This window comes from Phyllopteryx taeniolatus, chromosome 7 (assembly GCF_024500385.1).
Source record: "Phyllopteryx taeniolatus isolate TA_2022b chromosome 7, UOR_Ptae_1.2, whole genome shotgun sequence".
Taxonomy (NCBI): domain Eukaryota; kingdom Metazoa; phylum Chordata; class Actinopteri; order Syngnathiformes; family Syngnathidae; genus Phyllopteryx; species Phyllopteryx taeniolatus.
The window spans coordinates 8,056,539-8,077,473 of NC_084508.1; the positions used below are offsets into that span (position 1 = coordinate 8,056,539).

General features: G+C 43.4%; 1 protein-coding gene across 4 annotated transcripts in view; it reads right to left on the reverse strand.

The window, feature by feature from the left end:
* kdr (kinase insert domain receptor (a type III receptor tyrosine kinase)) overlaps window positions 1-20,935 on the reverse strand; it is a 35,711-nt gene that overhangs the window by 12,102 nt on the left and 2,674 nt on the right. For all 4 annotated transcript variants that reach the window (XM_061780721.1, XM_061780718.1, XM_061780719.1 and 1 more), the window contains 23 exons: window positions 17,936-18,029; window positions 17,651-17,853; window positions 17,456-17,577; window positions 14,732-14,900; window positions 14,490-14,629; window positions 13,708-13,891; window positions 13,522-13,642; window positions 12,437-12,603; window positions 12,192-12,351; window positions 10,547-10,667; window positions 10,287-10,398; window positions 9,200-9,547; window positions 8,070-8,216; window positions 7,864-7,995; window positions 5,449-5,555; window positions 4,896-5,031; window positions 3,432-3,536; window positions 3,239-3,352; window positions 2,004-2,092; window positions 1,789-1,936; window positions 1,626-1,717; window positions 1,424-1,546; window positions 534-645 (listed from right to left, as the gene is read on the reverse strand). In XM_061780721.1, the coding sequence (XP_061636705.1) occupies window positions 534-645; window positions 1,424-1,546; window positions 1,626-1,717; window positions 1,789-1,936; window positions 2,004-2,092; window positions 3,239-3,352; window positions 3,432-3,536; window positions 4,896-5,031; window positions 5,449-5,555; window positions 7,864-7,995; window positions 8,070-8,216; window positions 9,200-9,547; window positions 10,287-10,398; window positions 10,547-10,667; window positions 12,192-12,351; window positions 12,437-12,603; window positions 13,522-13,642; window positions 13,708-13,891; window positions 14,490-14,629; window positions 14,732-14,900; window positions 17,456-17,577; window positions 17,651-17,853; window positions 17,936-18,029 (3,246 nt within the window). The remainder of the gene's footprint in view (window positions 1-533; window positions 646-1,423; window positions 1,547-1,625; window positions 1,718-1,788; window positions 1,937-2,003; window positions 2,093-3,238; window positions 3,353-3,431; window positions 3,537-4,895; window positions 5,032-5,448; window positions 5,556-7,863; window positions 7,996-8,069; window positions 8,217-9,199; window positions 9,548-10,286; window positions 10,399-10,546; window positions 10,668-12,191; window positions 12,352-12,436; window positions 12,604-13,521; window positions 13,643-13,707; window positions 13,892-14,489; window positions 14,630-14,731; window positions 14,901-17,455; window positions 17,578-17,650; window positions 17,854-17,935; window positions 18,030-20,935) is intronic.

The following is a 20,935-nucleotide window of genomic DNA, read 5'->3' on the forward strand; positions in this document are numbered from 1 at the left end:
GGGACCGGATAAAACATTTATTCCAACAATAACATATACACTTTTTCGAGTTACGAGGCGTCGTGGATTTATTTTGCAATGTGACTAATGTGCGGCCAACCGCACTCTAGTTCCTGATGTCGCTCACTAGGCCACGCCCCTTAAAGGCATACATCCAACAGTATGTACGGTATTCAAAAACTTTATATTCATTCCCTGACTCCGACGACCCTCAACAGGTGTCACACGCATACAGTCACAGATACAGTACTGTAGAACATGAGGATGGCAATCCCAAGTGGACAAAAATAATACCTGGACCTCACACACATATTGGATTGGTATTATGCATAAAGCTTTAAAATACACCGTATACAAAGAGTAAAACATACGGTTGCCACTTAACGGATTTTAGCGGGCGTGGTCAGGAACGTACTCCCAGACGAACAGACGAGAGATTATTACATACGCAAAGCTAAATCACGTGATGTGAAGAGACGCGCCTCCCGGGCACGCAGTAATCCGTCTTGTGTCACGTGAACTAGTGGGTTTACCCAGTGAGAAGATCTCCCAGAGAAGGACCCCGAAGGACCAGACATCACTCTGGGTGGTGTACACCCGGTCGAAGATGGTCTCCGGAGCCATCCACTTCAAAGGGAGTCGTGCCTGCAGGGAAACCACAGAGATGTCAGTACCCACGTGTTTATCAGCGACGTGAGTCATACATCGGTGTTAGGGACGAATTCAAGTTGATTTGGTTCGGACAATTTTGATACTTCTTAGTGGTTGAAAATGGGTTCCCGCTCACTTAACACTGCTTACGCTAACAAAATAATAGCAAACAGAGAGGAGCTGCTTTAGAAGATAAAAAAAAAACAACCAAACGGTGATACAGTGCAGCATCCTCTCTCGGGGATGGAATTTAATAACCCTTGACAAACAGCCAGCAGAAACGAGTCACCTGACAGGGAGAAGATTAGTTGCCCAGTTGAGGTGCAACAATTAATCGGTTAATCGACGAGCAAATTAATCGATAATCGGTTCATCGTTCAGAGACATCGTTTAACTTAAAATTGCAATAAATATTCTATTTCTGTCATCCTTCATGAAAGCAGACTGATTATCTCTGCGTTGACTCAAAATAGGCCATGTTCTGCTTTGACTTTGGAAAAGAATGATCAAAGTGTTTGCTTATTTCCTCACGTTATGGAGCAACCCAGTAACTGAATCATAATCACTTTATGGTTGTGTCATTTCTGCAGTCCATTTGAAATCATGTCCTGGTTTTTTTCAATAGATGATGGAAATGAAAAACTTTGTGACAGATGAATTTATGACTAAAATAATTGTGAGTCTTTGTGGACGTGCTGGTTGATCAGCTGGCCCCCATTGAAGTGGAAAACTCATAGCTTCGGTTAGGAACTTCTCTGAAGCAGGAACTTACGTCTCCCTTACGGATGTAGTCGGGGTCCTTGTAGACGTCCCTGGCCAGACCGAAGTCACAGATCTTCACCACATTGTTCTCAGAAAGCAGGATGTTCCTGGCGGCCAGATCTCTGTGGATGCACTGAAAGCACATGGAACCAGTTAGTTCTGATGTGGACAGAATCCGGATGGACATCCACAATGCTCAATGGTTCTTTCACCTTGCGAGAGGACAGGAACTCCATGCCTTTGGCCACCTGGAAACTGTAGCAGATCAGGTCTTCCATGGTCAGGTGGTCTTCGTCTGTGCTCTCTGCAATGCATGGTGGGTGTTAGGAACGGCAAAACCCAGGTGGAAGAGAAGACCGAATTGGACTTCCGTACCGTCCTGAGGATTCAGGTGGCAGCCTGAAGCTCTGTCGGCCGTTCCCGTGCAGATGTCCAGCTGGGCGATCTTCCCCAGGCCGAGATCTCCTTCAGTCACGTCGTCTTCCTCTGCAGACGTCCACCTCTGGCTGTCCATTCTCTTTCTCTGAGGACCGCAGAAGAACAAGAATGAATATCTATTTTCAATCCTGTGCTATTTTTGATCCATCTACCTTATATGGACTGTATTCTCCTCGCTTGCTCTTCAGGTAGCTGGACAGGTTTCCATGTTTGCAGTACTCCACGATGACCATGAGAGGGCCTAAAGCGGCGATGAAGCAACGCAGAGCAACGGGTGTAGAGAGAGTTATTGCATGTGTGCCTTTCTCCTTGTAGCGTGCACCAATGAATCGCTTCATTTGGTCAAGCTATAACCATGTGGAGTTGATTTATTCATTGAGCTTGCCCACTACTCTCCACCCATGCGCAATCATGAAAACTAAATTATTTTGCAATTTATCATCGGGGTCAAATTTGGTCTCAATTGGACAAAATCTCATGGAAATGGTCAGTTTTGGAAATGGTCAAAAAAGAAAATGACACTCAAATGGCTGTTTTAAAGTAAAATGGCAGACTGTCTGTGTCTTTTCAGGTATGGGTCCTTGAGACTTTTTTTTGTTGCTCACTGAGATTGGCTTGGGAGGCTGAATTTTCCCAAAAATTCCAGGTGGCACGACCAAGGCAATAGTTGGGGTTCACGACAATTCCTCAAAATGATCATCTAGCTTGCCTCAGATACGACACAACTTTAGGTTTGCACACTGCTAAAAATAGTTGCTTCCTTTGTTTTTTTGGGGCATGGGTTCTGGAGAATTTTGTGTAGGTTTAGTCATGACAGATAGCCCAACCAAATTTCACGTTGCCAATTGAAACTGGCTTCAGCTACTGAGTTTTTAAGTGCTACCAAGCCAATTTTGAGAAGTCACTCTATGGGCGAAACGGCTGACTTCTTGTGTCTTGGACATGGATTCCTTAGACTTTTTGTTGTTGTTGTTGTCTACTCACATTAGACACATCTCACAAATGTCATGTTGCTAAGTTAAACTGACTCCAGGGGCTGAATTTGAATGATTATTGGATTCGGTGGTCATCCGTGGTGCTGCTGTAACCCTTGACCTCTGTTTCATCCACAGTAACTTTGACCGTGTCTGAAAAGCCCGCCGACGATGGCGCAATCAAACTGCACGGGAAGCCGAGACTTGAGCGGAAACCAATGTCACGGAGGGAGGCGTAATACATGCAGACTGAGTGAATGGACTGGTTCCATGATCCTGTTATTATAATACGAGTGACTAAATGTTTTTAGTGGTGCCTTATGCTACACGAAAGCAATAGTCATTCCTTCATTGGTACTTGTGCTACCGCTGGAGCGCATGACTTCCATCGGTGGTATGCAACAACTACTCACCACCAGGCTTGGTGCAGGCTCCCAGTAGGTTGACCACATTGAGGTGATGTCCGATGTGGATGAGGATCTTCAGTTCCGACATCAAAGCTCGGTACTCGCTGGACGTGGCTCCCTCTGCCACGCCAGATCGGACCGACGTTTGACTTGCGTCTTTTACTGTATGTATGCACCGTACGTCTGGGGAAAGACTCACCTTTCAGCATCTTGACGGCAACGGTGGTGCAGGTGGCGATTCTCTCGATGCCGAAGGCGGCGGCTTCCACAACCTGGCCGAACGCGCCTCGTCCCAGCGGATCGCCTTGAAATGCGTAACATTTATATTCACCTGTTTGTTTGATTGATGCTGTGTTCAAAAAGGCTGGGAAATATCACACTTCGAGCTTATAAGTCGACAACAAAAATGACTGATGACCACCGTTGTCTCGAATTTGATAGTCTGCAAGAAAATATGATATCCTGACTCACTCATTTCTTTGCTTGACCCTGGCGAACATCCTGTCTAATTTCTGTGGTTGATTATGGGAACACCCTGACTGATTTCTTTGGACGACCATGGGAGCTTTCCTGACTCACTTGTTTGGTCGACTATGAGGAATGTCCTAACACATTTGGCCAAACATAGCTGATATGAACAAGCAAATAATTTATGGAAATATGAGATCCTGACTAATTGCTTTGGTTGACCACAGGGAAATTCATTTCTTTGGTCAACTGTGGGGAATATTGATAATCAATCAATTGATTAAGCCGGCACGGTGGCCAGACTGCCTCACAGTTCTGGAGACCGGGATTCAAATCCCGGCCCCGCCTGTGTAGAGTTTGCACGTTCTCCCCGTGCCTGGGTGGGTTTTCTCCAGGCACTCCGGTTTCCTTCCACGTCTCAAAGACATGCGTGGTAGGTTGATTGAAGAGTCTAAATTGCCCGTAGGTGTGAATGTGAGTGCGGATGGTTGTTTGTTTCTATGTGCCCTGCGATTGGCTGGCGACCAGTTCAGGGTGTACCCCGCCTCCCCCCCTAAGATAGCTGCGATAGGCTCCAGCAGCCCACGACCCTAGTGAGGAGAAGCGGCTCAGAAAATGGATGGATGGATCAATTCATTGATTAAATCATGACATTATGGCTAATTTTTTTTGTCAACCATGGGAAATGTCCTGACTCGTTTCTGAAAGTCGACCATGGCAAACAGGGAAAGTCCTGACTCATTTCTTTGGTCAACTCTGGTGAATGTCCTGATTAATTTCTTTGGTCAACTATGAGGAATGTCCCAACAGATTTCTTTGGTCAAACTGGGAACATTTTGACAATCAAAGAATTCATCAAAATATGAGATCCTGACTGATTTCATTGTCAACCATGGGGAATGAGGTGATTCATTTCTTTGGTCAACCATAGGAATAAATCATTAATAATCAATTAATTGATGAAAATATGACATTATGGCTCATTTTTTTTATCAACAATGGGAAATGTCCTGACTTATATCTTTGCTCGACCGTGCCGAACACCTTGACTAATTTCTTTGGTCGACTACAGGGAATTCCAATTTGCTTTAGTCAACCAAAGGAAATGCTCCGACTCGTTTCTTTGCTCGACCATGAGGAAAATGAGCAATCAAATAAATACATTTGTAAATTTCAATAATGTCTATTCACATACCGAGCTTCAGCCTGTCCCGAGGGAATTCCCACTTGTTAGCATCATAAGTGAGCCGCTCACACTGCTCGTCCATGGGCACGTCTTCTGAGTCCAGGATCATGGAGAGGTAGCCCGTCTTTAGATCGCCACCGTTGGACTGGAACAGAACAGAATTTGCATTACACTGCGACAGTGTGGCGTGTTTCCAGTGAAGCTCCCTTCCAGTAAAAAAAAAAAAAAAAAAAGGAGGCCCATTGGGTGTACGTGACTTCCTGGGAGCAGAAAGTGACCCCGTTGTTCTTGGACACAAAAGACAGCGGTCGCTTCTAATCAGTCATACTGGTTTTATGTAAGTCTGTGTTTTCAAGCATGTCCTCCAAGTGTGTGGGCTGAGGATATGATGAAGGGGCCACTTGGGACCTAAGATTACCTCTGACTGAAATGCTGTTATACACAGAACTGAAACACATATTCTAGATCAGTATATGTCACGTATGTATTATGTGTGAAAAACAATTTGTGAGAGCATTTCAGTAGTGTGTGAGAGAGAAAATCCTGAATTGGAACTGCTTACTCTCTTTCTCCCGCGGATGACGAAGACGATCAGGAGCCAGAAAAACATGGCGATGACCACAGATCCGATGGGAATGATCAGCTCCACGTTGGTCTTTTCCTCCGCGCCTGAAAGCAGCGCAATCACACCACAAAAGTGTTGGTAAAAACATTTGCTTATTTCACAACACCCCCCGTTGCGTCGACGACGGGGAACATCCTGGCTCATTTCTTTGGTCGACCGTGGAGAATATACTCACTCGTTTATTTGGTCGACAATTATTTTGGGTCAATATGACTGATTTTGAAAATAAAAATCAATGACTTGCTAAAAATATGACATCCTAACTTGTTTCTCTGGATGACTATGGGGAATATTAACATTAACAATCAATCAATTTGACAAAAATATGACATCCAGACTCCTTTCTTTGGTCAATCGTGGAGAATTTGACCAATCGATTAACTGATAGAAATGTGCCACCCTCGCTCATTTCATTGGTCGACTATGGTTAACTTTCCAAATAGTTTCTTTGGTCAAATAAGAGGAGGCCCATAACGCATTTCTTTGGTTGACTACAGCAAACATCCTAAGTCATTTCTTTGGTCGACCATGGGAAATTGAAACAAATAAAAAAAGAAATCAATGAATGGACGAAAATCTTACCGTACATTTGGTCAACTACGGTAAACGTCCCAACTCATTACCGTGGTCGACTACGAGGAATGTCCAGACTCATTTCTTTCGTCTACTATGAGGTACATCCTATTGGATTTCATGCAGTCTTTGTGTACAATTTCAGACGGATGCCCGTGTTCGCAATTGCCCTGTGATGAACTAATGATTATTTCAGGGTGCAGTCTTAATCCCCTTTCACATTGCCCATCTTTTTTCCTGGCTCACTGCAATTATAGGTGGAAGCAGGTCAACCAATTTGACGGCTTCCGACATAGTAACAGAGTAACGGGCGGAACACCCGAAACTCACTGCTCAGGTGCCTTTTTGCGGCCGACGCAGCGCACATTTACACTTTGTCGAGTTGTGTCTGAAAGGCGCAAGCTAATACATGCAGATGCTACTATTTTCCCAGGACGGCCACGTGAAAAAGGGCTTCGGCAACCGATGCAGCCCGAACGGGATACGTGGCGCAGAAAATGAAGGAATGGCGTTCCCTTTCTCACTGTGTTCGTCTCGTGCGTGTGTTTATGTCGGAATACTTCACATTTTCGCCGGCCAAAGTTAATTGTACCAAGAGCTGTGCATTGTTTTAAACGAGGTCTCTCTCTCTCTCTCTCTCTCTCTCGTTCACTAATTTGCGGTGTCTAACTCGTTAGCGGCGGCGGCCCCGTTCTATCTGGGCCCGCATCCTGCTGGCGAGGCCCGGGTCACGTAGACGGGTTTGTTTTTGTGATTCCCGGTGGTCGGCTTGGACAGGAGAGCTGGAGCGAGGCCCGCCAAAACCCCTCGCACGCCCAGCGCCCCTCTTTGTCCCCAAGTCCTTCCATTGTTTTGCATTTGGAGGATGTGCACAAACTGAGCCGGCTTCCTGTCATGCGGAAGTTGTCCTCTGTTTAAATCTTTGATATTCAACAAAAGTTAGCCTTGAGGCTAAATATAAATAAGATAGTTTAGCCAGGAGGTTTCGAGCTCAACAACAAATTCTTATTAATATCAGCAAACAGGAAATGGTGCATCCCAATCTGGACTGCTGGAGGTACAATTATTCCCCCCAAAGCGTTAAATGGGAGTAAATAGCAGCACAATATAGTGTTCCTTTTACAATCCACTTTTTGTATTCTGTTTGGTTTTTTTTCATTTTTGTCAGATTTGCTGAATATGTTTTGGTCATATTTTTGACAGATATTCCGATTTTTTTGGTCACTTTTCTGACCAATTGTTGTTGCTTTTCTCGATTTTTGATCAGCTTTTGTCAGTTTTCTGCCCCATTTTTGTCTGATTTTGTCCATTTTTGCTTGAATTTTGTTCGTTTATTTTTGCTCTAACTTTTGTCTGATTTGCGTCTGCTTTTTCCATACATTTATATTTTTTTGCTCTATTCTCTTCCCAGATTTTTGTGGGGTTTTTTTCTTTCAGTTTTTGCCATGTAAAAAAAAAAAAAGAAATCATTATTTTATGAAATTAGTCTTTGCCATATTCTGTCAGTTTTTTGCCAGATGATAATCTAATATTTGTCCGTTTTATCATATAGTTTTCCGTGTTTTGTCAGACTTTTGTTCATTTTCTTTCTTTGTCATATTTCTGGACAATATTGTCATATTTTTGCCAACTACGACTGCTTCTGAAGGCCCTGGGCAGATTGATATGGCAACAATTTGAGGATCAAATCTGTTTGGACAAAAAATGTAGAAAATCAAACCCGTATTAGACGCAGTGCAGCCAAGAGGCACGCTACAAAGCTTGAGCTTGCACACTGACCTTCAGTAGTCAAGAAGGCCTGTGAGGTGTCGCATCCGCGGCTGTTGCAAGCAGTGCAGCCATACAAGCCGCCGTCGTCCTTCTTGACGCGCTGGATGGTCAGCACGTGACCGCGCCGGCTCAAGATCACGCCTGAACACAGGTGCCCCGTATACGTGGAAAAAGACTGAAATCATTCACAGAGTCAAAATGAACGCACGTCTTACCGGAGCCCTCCACCAACGTGTGGTTGTTTTTGGTCCACGCCACGGTTGGGTCGGGCGTGCCGGCGGCGTCACACAGGAGCGTGACGGTGGCGCTCACGTTGACTTTTTGGTCGGTGAGATTGTTGAGGATCCTCGGAGCCTCGAGACCTGCAAAACATTTGCAATGCAGTGAACCGAAACTCCGTTCTTTTTTAGACGGCCACCCAAAAAGGCCTGTAATTCCCACGATAGGCCACAAGATGACGACAAAGCATTTTTGGGATTCTATTTTCTATTTTTTCCTGACTAATCAAAGCTCCTCCCCTCAGTTCAACTGTTGAACAAAAACAGATGTGATATTAGACATGGCTTTGGCCTGAGCACAAAAACATACAGTGGAAAGTTCCACCCATCCAATATTTTTTGACCGCTTCCGTTTTGAATGGCTTGTATAACAATACAGCAGCAATGTAAGCCAAATTTGTCCATAAGTTGTAACGCGATCGTTGCTCACTAACCTATTGCATAATTTGGAGGGTTTATTTGATGATGTCACTTTTTGTCAAAGTATTGCCTGATTTTCGTCAGTTTGTGGAATTTTATTGTCACATTATTGTCCAAATCTTGTTTGTTTTTCCAGTTTTGGGCGTTTTTGCCAACTGACAGTCTTTTTTTTTTTTTTTGTCAGTTTTGTCAGATTTGTGTCTGGGGTTTTTTTGGGGGGGGGTTGCGTGCTTTTTGTATTTTTGTCATGTTTTTGACCAATTTCTGTTGGGGTTTCTTTTCAGTTTTTGTCATTTTTTGTATTTTTTTAAATCAGTTGTTGTCATATTTGACAGATTTGTCACAGTCTTATTCACAAATCCGATGTCAATAAGGCAAAACTTTTTTGCCAGATTCGTGTATTTTTTAAAAATTATTATTTGTTCTATTTCTGTAATTTTTTAAAGTGTGTCAGATTTGTTTAAAATTACTTTTTGTCATATTTTGTCAGTTCTTGCGAGATTTGTTTGTTGATTTTTTTTTCCCTTTGACAAATTAAAATGCAGGATTGGTAGGACCACAAATTCCAATGATAGTGGCAATCATTTAAAAAAAAACAAAAAAAGGTCACAAAATGTCCAAAAAAAGGTCACAAAAGGTCATTCCACCTCGAAGCGACAGCAGGCGCAGCAGGCACCTCCTCTCCTTGGTCTTGATGTTTTCCACCCGGCAGGCGTAGAGGCCCTCGTCCCGGTGGGAAGCGTTGGGCAGCAGCAGCTCCAAACTCACGTTGGTGCCGTGCCCGCCGTTCGACCCGCCGAGGCGCAGCAGCGGCGTCGGCGGCAGCTCCAACGAGCGGCACGGCTGCACGGCCGCAGCCCGCTCCCACCCGGACGCGTTGGTCAGGCGGAACAAGGCCAGGTTGCCGTACATCAGCCCGTCGGCCTTGCAGCGCAGGGTCACGCGCTCCTCCTCCAGGGGCTCGCTGGACGGCGACACGCTCAGCTCCAGGGCGCCTGGAGACAGAAGTCGCAAAAGTACAAAGATCAAATACTGGTAAAAGTCATGATTCAGCTCCTGTTCTTAAGTACAAGTCCAAAAAGGTACAGACTCTGAAAAAAAAAAAAGCTGACAGACTACACAGGACTTTTTCATTTACAATATGGTACATTTTAATACCAAGTTGAATATTTTGGAGAATGACGTTTTTTTTAGGGTTAGGGGTATTTTTTTACATAAGTAAAGAAAGAAATAACAATTTGTGGTATATTTTGGATAAGAAGTCCTAACATTACGCTTTGTTCTCTCGATAAAATGTGGAGATTTTTGGCAAAAAGATGCAATATTACGAGAACGAAGCCTGATATTGTGGAAATAAAGAGTAGATTTAATAAAAGAAAGAAAAGAAAACCTTGTAAACTTTCAGGAATAAAATGATTTTTTTTTTTGAAGGTAAAAAGCTGCATATTTGGAAGGAGAAAAAAAAGTCTAAATATTACAAGCAAAAATACAATATTACAAGAATGATGTCAGAAATCAGGTCAATTTTAGGGTCAATTTAAGGTTAACTTAGCTAATGCTAACAACTGAAAAAAAAAACAACAAAAAAACACCAACTCACATAAAGTACAGATACCTGAAAAATCAGTAACGTCGTATTTTGTACATGGCTACTTCCCACCACAGCCTGCGGACGATGGATGCCCAAATGCATCGTCATGACGATAATAGCGACGTCGCCAGGCGAAAACTCACGAGTGACGTGGAAGAAAATGACCCGGGAATCCTTTCCCACTTTGTTGGCAGCCGTGCATCGGTACAGGGCGTGGACCTCGGCTTTCCGGAACTTCAAGGAGCTCAGCATTTTCTGCCAACCAAAAAACATTCTTGTAGGGGTTTTTTCCCTGGCCCATGTGTCAACTGAGAGTACTGTGAAGATCAATCTTTATCGAAGATTCTTGCCCAAATTTAACTCAAAGGTTTTGCGGCGGCGTAAAAGGGGCGAGTGATTGTACCTTCTGGCCGTGATCGACATCAGTGGAGATCCGCTCCACGGGGTTGTGCGCGGTCCCGTTGCCGATGTCGCGCCACGCTTTGCAGGAGACTATTTGCGCCTCAGACTTCGACAGTCCCGGCCTGTGTGACGAGAAACATGTAGGAGCAGGTGAGACGCTACGACACAAACTATTACGAGTAAAACAAACCAAAAATTGGCCAGGAAAAAACGACCAAAAAATGGCAAAAACTCACAAATTTATACCAGAAAAATGACAAATAAGGTAATGGTGAGTTAGACAGAACTTCAGCATCAACCAACCAACTTGATCAAACAAGTTTTTGATACAAATATTTCCTGGAATTATGATTGTGCTACTGTGTTCGGCTTAGGTTAGTACCCAAGTACGAATTTGGGTTATGTCGGCCAAAAAAAAAATTTAAATGGGAGGAGAAAAGCAGACATAAATGTGACAAAAAGCTGACCAAAAATACAAAACTGGCAAAAAATAAACTGAAAGAAACCTGACAGAAATTGGGGGAGGGACAAAACAGATTAATCAAAAAAAAAAAAACCTAAAAAATAAACTAAAAGGAAAAAACTGACAATAATTTGACAAAAATGATCAAAAAGGATTAAAAAAATAATTTAACAAAAAAGAAATCTGACAAAAAATATATCCCAACATTAAAAGAAAATAGAAAAAAAAAAAAAAGCTCAATTCTAGCACAGAAAAATAGACAAACATACATTCAGTGCAAAACTGAGAAACATAAAACTTTGGGCAAAAATAATAATAATGTGACAAACTTAGACAAAAGTCTTTTTGAAAAAAAAAGATCAAAATTAGACAAAAACATAAAAAAAACAAGATACAAATGTGACCAAAAACTGACCAACCGTGACAAACATTTATTACAAAATCTGACACCCAAAAATGATTATTGGTAAGAAAAACTGAAAAAATAACTAGAAGGAAAGAAAACTGACAAAAAAAGTAACAAAACATTACAATAAAATGTATTTCAATCTGACAAATGACAAAAAAAATAAAACAAACTCAAATGAGTCAAAAAGAAAAATCTAGCAAAAAAATAAACAAAGATCTGGCAAAAAAATAGGGTGGGGGACACCTGACATAACACTCAACAAATTCATAATATGACAAGAACTGACAGCAGTTGGGCAAAAATTATGAATATACTGATGAAATCTGACAACTGAAGTAAAAACAAAGGGGACGAAAAAAAAGGTTTTTTTGGTTTGGCCCTCGTGTCAACCATTTTGCAAGAAGACATCAACACCCGACCGCCGCTTCCGTTCGATTCCATTTGAGTTCCTCGATTTCCTTGTTTTGCGACTTTGCATTTTCAGTCGCTTCAAGCTAAGTCGGGTATACTCAAGGACGGCCGAAAAAGAACACAACGGGAACATTTAGCGCGGGACGGGCACCAGGAAGCGGCGGGATGTGCGGACAGCAGATAAGGAGCGCTGTTGCGTGAGCGCTTTCTATCTGATGACTGCTGGTCAAATCAAAAGGGACGAGGCGCGGCGGTCATGTGCTCATTGTCTCCGACTACAGGTATGTTTTGTCAACGGTGGTGGGAAGTAACAAAGTGTACTTGTGCTTAAGTACACAGCGTGAGCAGTCAAAGCAAACTCACACGAAGGCCTGCGGGCAGTCGCCCATGGACATCCACTGCCATTGGATGCGCGTGGGCGTGGGGAAGCCCCGGGCGGTGCATCGCAGGACGGGGCTGCTGCCGAACAGGAACACGTCGGCGTCCACCACCACCACCTCCTTCTCGATGATATGAGGAGGAACTGAACAAAAGTGAGAAAAGCGCAATTATGGACGCCGCCGTCGCCAACAGGATCGACTCGATCAACGATTCTGATGCCGACGTGCCGTTGACCAGAAGCCGGAAAGATCTCCTCTGCTCGTCTTTGGTGATCTTGTTGCTGAGGACGATGGTGTAGTTCCCCGCGTCCGTTTCGGCGACGTCGCGTAAGATGAGGGCGTCGCTTCTCTGCTTGATCCGGTGCTCCTCCTTCAGGGGGAGGCCGTTTTTGAACCTGCAATGACGAACGTCCTCAGCGCGAGTCCTCAAGAGGGGACTCGAGACATCTTCTTCCAGAACATTTGTGTTCGACTTTTCAGGCATATTGTTCCAGAAAACGGAACTCGAAAGTGTGTTTGGCTTTTCGGGTATATTGTTCAAGGACATTTGAGGTGAACGAGTTTTCTTTGCTTTGAAGACATCTTTTTTTTTTTTTTCAGAATTTTCAGAACATTTGAATTTGAATTTCCAAATTTTCTTTGACTTATGAGACCTATTTTTTCCAGAAAATCTTGGTTGAACTCCAAGGTATATTCCAGAGTATATTTCAGAAAATGTTGCTTTTTTGTCTTTTGGGACTAATTGTTCAAGAATAATTTCAACTCCAAATTGTCTTTGACTCTTGAGGCCTAACCTTTTCCAGAAAATCCTGGTCGAAATCCAAGTTGTTTTAGTCTTCAGCATATCTTGACTGAACTCCAAGCTTTGAGGCAGATTGTTCCAGAACATTTTGGTTGACTTTTGGAGAATATTTTCCCAATTAACCGTTTGGATTGAACACCACATTGTTTGACTTTTGTGGCACATTGTTCCAGAAAGTTGTGTTGCATTTCACATTGTGTTTGACTTCTGAGGAATAATTTCACAGGCTGAATTCAAAGTTATATGTTGGGTTTTTGAGGCACAGTTTCCCAATACCATTTTGCTTGAACTGTACCACTTTTGGGGCATTAAGCATTCTAAAATCGGCAAGTTTTACTGATTGTTTAAACGGCCAAGTCCGGTCTGACTTTTGAGGCCTGTTTTTCCAGGTCGAACTCCAAATTGACGACTTTTTCGGGCGTTCCTTTGTCTTCTCCTCATAAACGCGGCATCAGTGTCATTCCTTTTGTTTAGTAAAGCCTTTTTTTTATTGGCCGCAGACTGAACTTACCATTTAAAGTCTGGTTCTGGGTAGGCCGAGTACTTGACGGGTATGGAAGTGGACATCAAGCCTCCCACATTTACCTCCCACACCTTAGTCCATGGCTCCTTTATGTCGATGAACGGCTTCTCTGGAAACGGTCACAAATTCAGCGCGGGAATCCTTTTCGTCCTTTTTCGTTTGGAACAAACGTACCGTGGACCTTGAGAAAAGCCGAGGCGCTCTTCTCCATGGCTCCGCTGGAGGCGGTGCAGGTGTACTCGCCGGTGTGCTCCACCGTCACATTGTCCACCACCAGCTTGTTGGACAGCACCAGCGAGTCCCACAGCTTTTTCTTGTGCGGCGTCATGTGAGCCGCCCTCGAACCGTTGCCGGACGTCTGAAGGAAAGACACGTTGTCGACAGAAATAAGAAACGAGCTACGTGCATTCGTGAGAAACCAAACCACTAGCAGAGAGATTTGTTTCTAAATAACATGTTTGAAGATAATTGCTGTCTGTGTCATACTCAACAGCAAAGATATTCAGCTGTTTTTTTACCATTTCAATTTTGCAGTTATGTTTGCACTCCGAAGATGTGGATAGTGGCCACTTTAGAGTGCCCCATTGTAGGCTGTGAGTGCACGCATGTGCCGGAGAGAAGCCGGAAGAGTGAGGTTAAAAAAATAAAAATAAAAAAAAGGAAAAATCCGACATGACAGCCAGCGTGCCTGCGAACAGGGGCACTGCGCTCGCGTAGCCTTTTTAGCGCACCTAGTTGTCGTGGTGTGGAAAAGCCCGGCATCCTGCTGTATCGGAATCTACTTTCATGAAAGTGAAAAAAGGTCAAGTTGAGAATTCATTTTTCTATATTTTGACTGTGGAGAAAATCATTTTGAGTTACATCATCTGTAAAGGGGATACATTTGACAATTGTTTTAGCCATTGGTAGTGTAGTGGTTCACATAGCAGCACAGAAAGCGCGTTTTAGTTGCTGACCAAAGGCAGGCCGGCGTGAGTCCAGTTGAACTCGATGCCCACGTTGAGTTCAGTGTACGCGGTACAGCTGAGCTCCAGTCGCTCCCCGGCGGACAGCCTGAGTTGCGCGGGGGTCAGGGTGAGGTCATAGATCTTGTATCCTGCGGAAGAGGGTGGGTGGGGTGTTAGGGTACATGCGAGCAGTCAGCGGGCTCGCCCCTTCCATTGTTCTCCCGGGACTTCAGACGCTTTCTTTTTCTCACCGACGACAGCCACCACGTAGAGGGGGGACTCGAACGTCTCGTCGCCGATGCGGGTCTGGCAGGACACGATGCCGGCGTAGCTGATCAGATGGCTGGGAATAGTGAAGCCGGTCCTGGCGTCCCACGTGGCATCTTTCCCGTCGGGATGGAACTCTTTGTTTGGATATTTCTAACACAACGGGGGGGGGGGGGGGGGGGGGCGTAGAGTTGGAACAGAGAATAGATGAGGAAATAAAACAGAAATCATGTTTTGCAAATGGACAGCCCAGAATTAATAGTTACTAATAGTTAATAGTTACGGCACACAATGAAAAGCTTTTTTGATATACATCGATGTGCTTTTCATTTGTTTTTTTGTTTTGTTCAAATTTTTAAAAAGTGAGGAACTCTTGCTACTCATTGGAAAGCATTGAACATCTATGATTATAATAATGATTCATTATTAATATATATTAATAATAATAATATATTCATTAATATATGACAAGAACTGACACCAGTCTGACAAATATATATATATATATATATATATATATACAAGCCCAATTCCAATGAAGTTGGGACGTTGTGCTAAACATAAATCAAAACAGAATACAATGATTTGCGAATCATGTTCAACCTATATTTCATTGAATACACGACAAAGACACGATATTTCATGTTCAAACAAGTAAACTTTATTGTTTTGAGCAAATAATCATGAACTTGGAATTTGATGGCTGCAACACGTTCCAAAAAAGCTGGGACAGGCAGGTGGCAAAAAAGACGGAGAAAGTGGAGGAATGCTCATCAAACAGCTGTTTGCAACATCCCACAGGTGAACAGGCTCAGTGGGAACAGGTGGCTGCCAAGTATAAAAAAGGACCTTTCCTGAATTGCTCAGTCATTCACAAGCAAAGATAGGGCCAGGTTCACCTCTTTGTGAACAAGTGCGTCAGAAAACAGTCCAACAGTTTAAGGAGAATGTTCCTCAATGTACAATTGCAAGCAATTGAGGGATTTCATCATCTACGGTCCAGAATATCACGAAAAGGTTCAGAGAATCTGGAGAAATCACTGCACGTAAGCGGCAAGGCCGAACACCAACATTGAATGCCCGTGACCTCCGATCCCTCGGCCGGCACGGCATCAAAAACCGACATCGATGTGTAAAGGATATCACCACGTGGGCTCAGGAACACTTCAGAAAAACAATGTCAGTAAATACAGTTTACAGCTCATCTAAGATGGACTGATGCAAAGTGCAAAAGTGTTCCGTGGTCCGACGAGTCCACATTTCAAATTGTATTTGGAAATTGTGGAAGTCATGTCCTCCGGGCCAAAGAGGAAAAGAACCATCCGGACTGTTATGGTCGTAAAGTTCAAAAGCCAGCATCTGTGATGGTATGGGGCTGTGTTAGTGCCAATGGCATGGGTAACTTACACATCTGTGAAGGCACCATTCATGCTGAAAGGTACATACAGGTTTTGGAGAAACATATGCTGCCATCCAAGCAACGTCTTTTGCATGGACGCCCCTGCTTATTTCAGCAAGACGATGCCAAACCACATTCTGCACGTGTTACAACAGCGTGGCTTCGTAGTAAAAGAGTGCGGGTACTAGACCTGTCTCCCATTGAAAATGTGTGGCGCATTATGAAACGTAAAATATGACAACGGAGACCCCGGACTGTTGAACAGCTGTAGCTGTACATCAAGCAAGAATGGGAAAGAATTCCACCTCCAAAGCTTCAACAATGAGTGTCCTCAGTTCCCAAACGTTTATTGAATGTTGTTCAAAGAAAAGGTGATGTAACACAGTGCTAAACATGAGCCTGTCCCAGCTTTTTTTGGAACGTGTTGCAGCCATCAAATTCCAAGTTCATGATTATTTGCTCAAAACAATCAAGTTGATCAGTTTGAACATGAAATATCTCGTCTTTGTAGTGTATTCAATGAAATATAGGTTGAACATGATTTGCAAATCATTGTATTCTGTTTTGATTTATGTTTAACACAACGTCCCAACTTCATTGGAATTGGGCTTGTATATATATATATTTACATACATACATACATATATACACACATATATATATATATCCTAGCTTTCTTATTGAATATTTATTCACAATTTGTATTACCTTTTATATTTTATTTGCCTTCGGCTAGCTTATTGCTAACGCATGATACAAAACACCATAGACGGGCTAATGAACAGCATCGACAGTTGTTTTGTTTTAACATTTTAAGCAACAGATATTTGAACACAAATTGTGCAGCAACACACGGAGACAAACAATATACCAACACTCAAAACAGGCCTATTTTCTTTATACTCTCTAGAAAACAACTAATTTTATTGCAGTTTACTGAGTCACAGTAGTTGTGAAAGTCTTCTTCTTTTGTGTCTTCATGACTGTATCTTACGGCCCCCGGTGCCCGTGTCGCCCACACCAGAGGGAGTCACAATTATTGACTTGATTATTTACATTATTTTTAATTATGTTATTACTATAAGTAAATGTGTACAGTGCTCTTTTCCTTATTAAAACACATCACGAAAATCATTGTTTTTTTGCATTAATGGCATTTCCATTCATTTCAATGGTGAAAATTATGTGAGATAGTTTTGAGTTAAGAGCCTGGCCACGGAATAAATTTAATTCCTATCTTAAGGCACCACTGTAGAAAAATGTAAAGGTTTAGTGCCCCCTCAAATGACAAGAGAAGCAATCTCCTTACAGTATGAAGCGTCACATTGAGGTTTTCCAGAGATCCTCGACACGGGATGACCACCCGCTCGCCTTCCCGGATAAACACCGGCTCGTATGCCTTCTCGGACGGAACAAACGGCACCCTGTCATCTGCAACCACAAACAGCTTGTCTCAAATGTTACGTTCAAGTACGCCCGGCCCGTCTCGAACCGGCAACCGTACCGTGAACAAAAACGTGAACCGCCACCGACGTCTTGCCGCTTTCGGCTTTGAGATCACGGTAGGAACACCGGTACTGTCCCGTCTCATTGACGGTGGCGTTGGTGATCCGCAGCTCCGTGCAAAAGAGTCCCGATCCGCTACAGTCGATGATGGAAACGCGAGCGCTGGTGGGAAGGGTGGTCCATCGCAGGTACTGCCGGCCCCTGTGGAAGACCCATAGAGTTTCAAGGGACGGCGTTTCATGGGGTGACATTGGAGGGGGGCGGCAGAAAAAGGCGGACGTACCTGCATGTGAGCTCCAGGTTGTCGGATTTGTTCATCCTGTGGACGCCGTGGACGTTCAGCGTTGGCGGGTCGGACGTGAAGCGCAGCTCGATAGCTTTAGGGGGATAAAGTAGGAGTACTGACTACAGTGAATAGTATAGCGCTGATTTTTGGGGAATGTCGACCAACGACGAGGAGGTCTTCCTTGTAGAATCTGCAACCTGATCACTAACACCAATTTCAAAACCTGTTGTTTTTGTTCTATAATGAAGACATCTGGGTTTCAGATCAAAAGATGAATATGAGACAAAAAGTTCAGATATCCAGCTTTTATTTCATCTCGTACTGAGCAACAGACATCGAACAGGTCTGGCCGAGGGTATCAACAGAACTTGATGACAGAAACATTGTGAGAGTTGTGAAGAAACACCCAAAGACAACAGTCAGTGACATCACTGCCAACCTCCACAGGCCAGGGGTGAAGGTATCACCACTGTTCGAAGACTTCGAGAGAAGAAATATACAGACCGTACCACAAGATGCAAACCAATCATCAGCAAAAAGAATCAGAATGCCAGAGTGGTGCTACAAAGGTTTTGGAGCAAAGTTCTATGGACTTATGAGTCCAAGATTAACCTCCACCAAAGTGATGGAAAGGCAAAAGTATGCAGAAAGAAAAGATCTGGTGATGATCCAAAACACACAAGCTCATCTGTGAAGCATAGTGGAGGTAATGTCGTGGCTTGGGCTTGCATGGCTGCTTCTGGGACGGGCTCACTCGTCTTTGTTGATGATGTAACTCATGATGGTAGCAGCAGAATGAATTCTGAAGTCTAACCCTAACCCTATTTACAGAAAAATGCATCCAAACGTATTGGGAGACGCGTCATCATGCAACAAGACAATGACCCAAAACAACAAAGGACTTCATCAGGGGGGGGAATTGGAAGGTCTCAGACTGCCCAAGTCAATCACCGGGCCTTAACCCAATAGAGCATGCATTTGACCTCCTGAAGAGGAGACTGAAGGGAGAAATCCCCACAAACAAACAAGAAGTGAAAGAGCCTGCAGTAAAGGCCTGGAAAAGCATTTCAAATGAAGAATGCAACAGTCTGGTGAAGTCAATGGGTCACAAGCTTGATGCAGTTATTGCAAGTAAGGGTTCTGCCACCAAATATTTGTTATTCATCCATCCATTTTCTTTACCGCTTATCCTCACTAGGGTCGCGGGCCGCTGGAGCCTATCCCAGCTATCTTCGGAGGGAGGCGGGGTACACCCTGAACCGGTCGCCAGCCACATATGTTTTTGGGATGTAGGAGGAATACCGGAGTGGCCGGAGAAAACCCACCCAGGCACGGGGAGAACATGCAAAAACTCCGCACAGGCGGGGCCAGGATTTGAACCCCGGTCCCCAGAATTGTGAGGCAGATGTCACTTTAAGTTCATTTAATCAGGTCTGTTCCAATACTTTTGTTCACTTGAAAAGTGGTTAGGGTTAGGGTTTCAAACAAAAGGTGCTCTTTCCTGAGTTGCTTAACACATCTAGATGTAAATACCTTGAAATAAAAGATGCAATTCTGAACTTTTGTCTCATAGTCATCTTTTGATCTGTTGAAGGTTGATAATTACCGTAACATTAATACTAATTTCCGTTAGCTCGTCTACTGGCATTAAGCTAGTGGAGGTTCATCAGGCGAAATCAATATGGTGTGGTTGAACATATTGGTGTTTAAACATACAGTACAATTCTTTTGTTTATCCGTCAGTTTTATAGTAAACTTCAACTGGGAATGACAAATGAACAGCTTGAAACAAACATGCCTCGCCTCTTATTTGAAACGTGCGAACGAGACAGTTGACTTTTTGTTTACTCAAAGTCATGTTGTACGCCCATTTCTTGATAGGAAGAGAGTGAGAAAAGGTGATAAGGAATACTTTCAAAAGTCTTTTCATTATTTGAAGTGTGTTTTACTCTGGTTTAAAGCTTGTGAGTGTATTTAAAAAGTAGTTTTTATGGTCTGTGTAGTTGGTGGATAGGTCTGTAACTTACCCCCACGATAAAAGCGGTCTCACTTTATATTAAAAAAACTACAATGATGGAGGTTATGGATTGGTTCGGCTTGGCTTGTGGACTGTTAAGGTTAAAAATGGACTGTTAAAAATTGCTGCTGACACTAGTTTCACCAACTAACCTGAAATTGGGTAGACACATCTGTCATGAGAGAATGCACAAAAAAAGTGTGAATAACCCACGGCTGCAAACAAACAGGAAGACATTTGATATTTTGGTTTGAAGTTTTAGAACGGACGAATGAATGGATCAGCCTTTTGGGAGGCCCTCAACATGGCTAAAAATGCACCAATTTTGGTAAAGCCACGCAACTTAGTGAAAATGAATGTATTTCAGGGGTCCCGAACACAATCGTCTCCTGGAAAGTTAATCAAATTAGCCCCCGGACACCAGTTTCACCAATCAATACGAAACTGGGTGGACATGTCTATCGTAACAGGACGCACAAAAAAGTCTCAAGGACCCGTGCCCGAAATTGAACAGGGAGTGGGCCATTTTAGTTTGAATCAGCCATTTCTTACTCAGTAACACCAATTGGAAAATTTGAAAGAAAAAAGAACAGCTTCCAACACTAGTTTCACCGATCGATACAAAATTGGATGGACAAGTGCCAGAAATTGAAAAAGAGGTTGACCGTTTTGGCTTAAAAGCGGACTCGAGCTTTGAGTAACTCACCCTCGTGAGCACCAGTTGGAAGCAGATATACTTGGGTCTGTGGGATGTGTGTACATATGTGAGGTCTTGAAGCATTCAATGGGCTTCTTCAACGGCAAACCCATCCAAGCATGCCTTTCTACAGTAGACCATGCTGAAATACAATACAGCCATCCCCAAATGGCTGCCGCCAAGTCGAAAGCATACAATTGTCCAAATTGTCTTGATCAGGGTAATAATCCATCCTTTATTATGCCCCAGTAGTTTTATCCTTATAGCGCATTCATGATCAGTA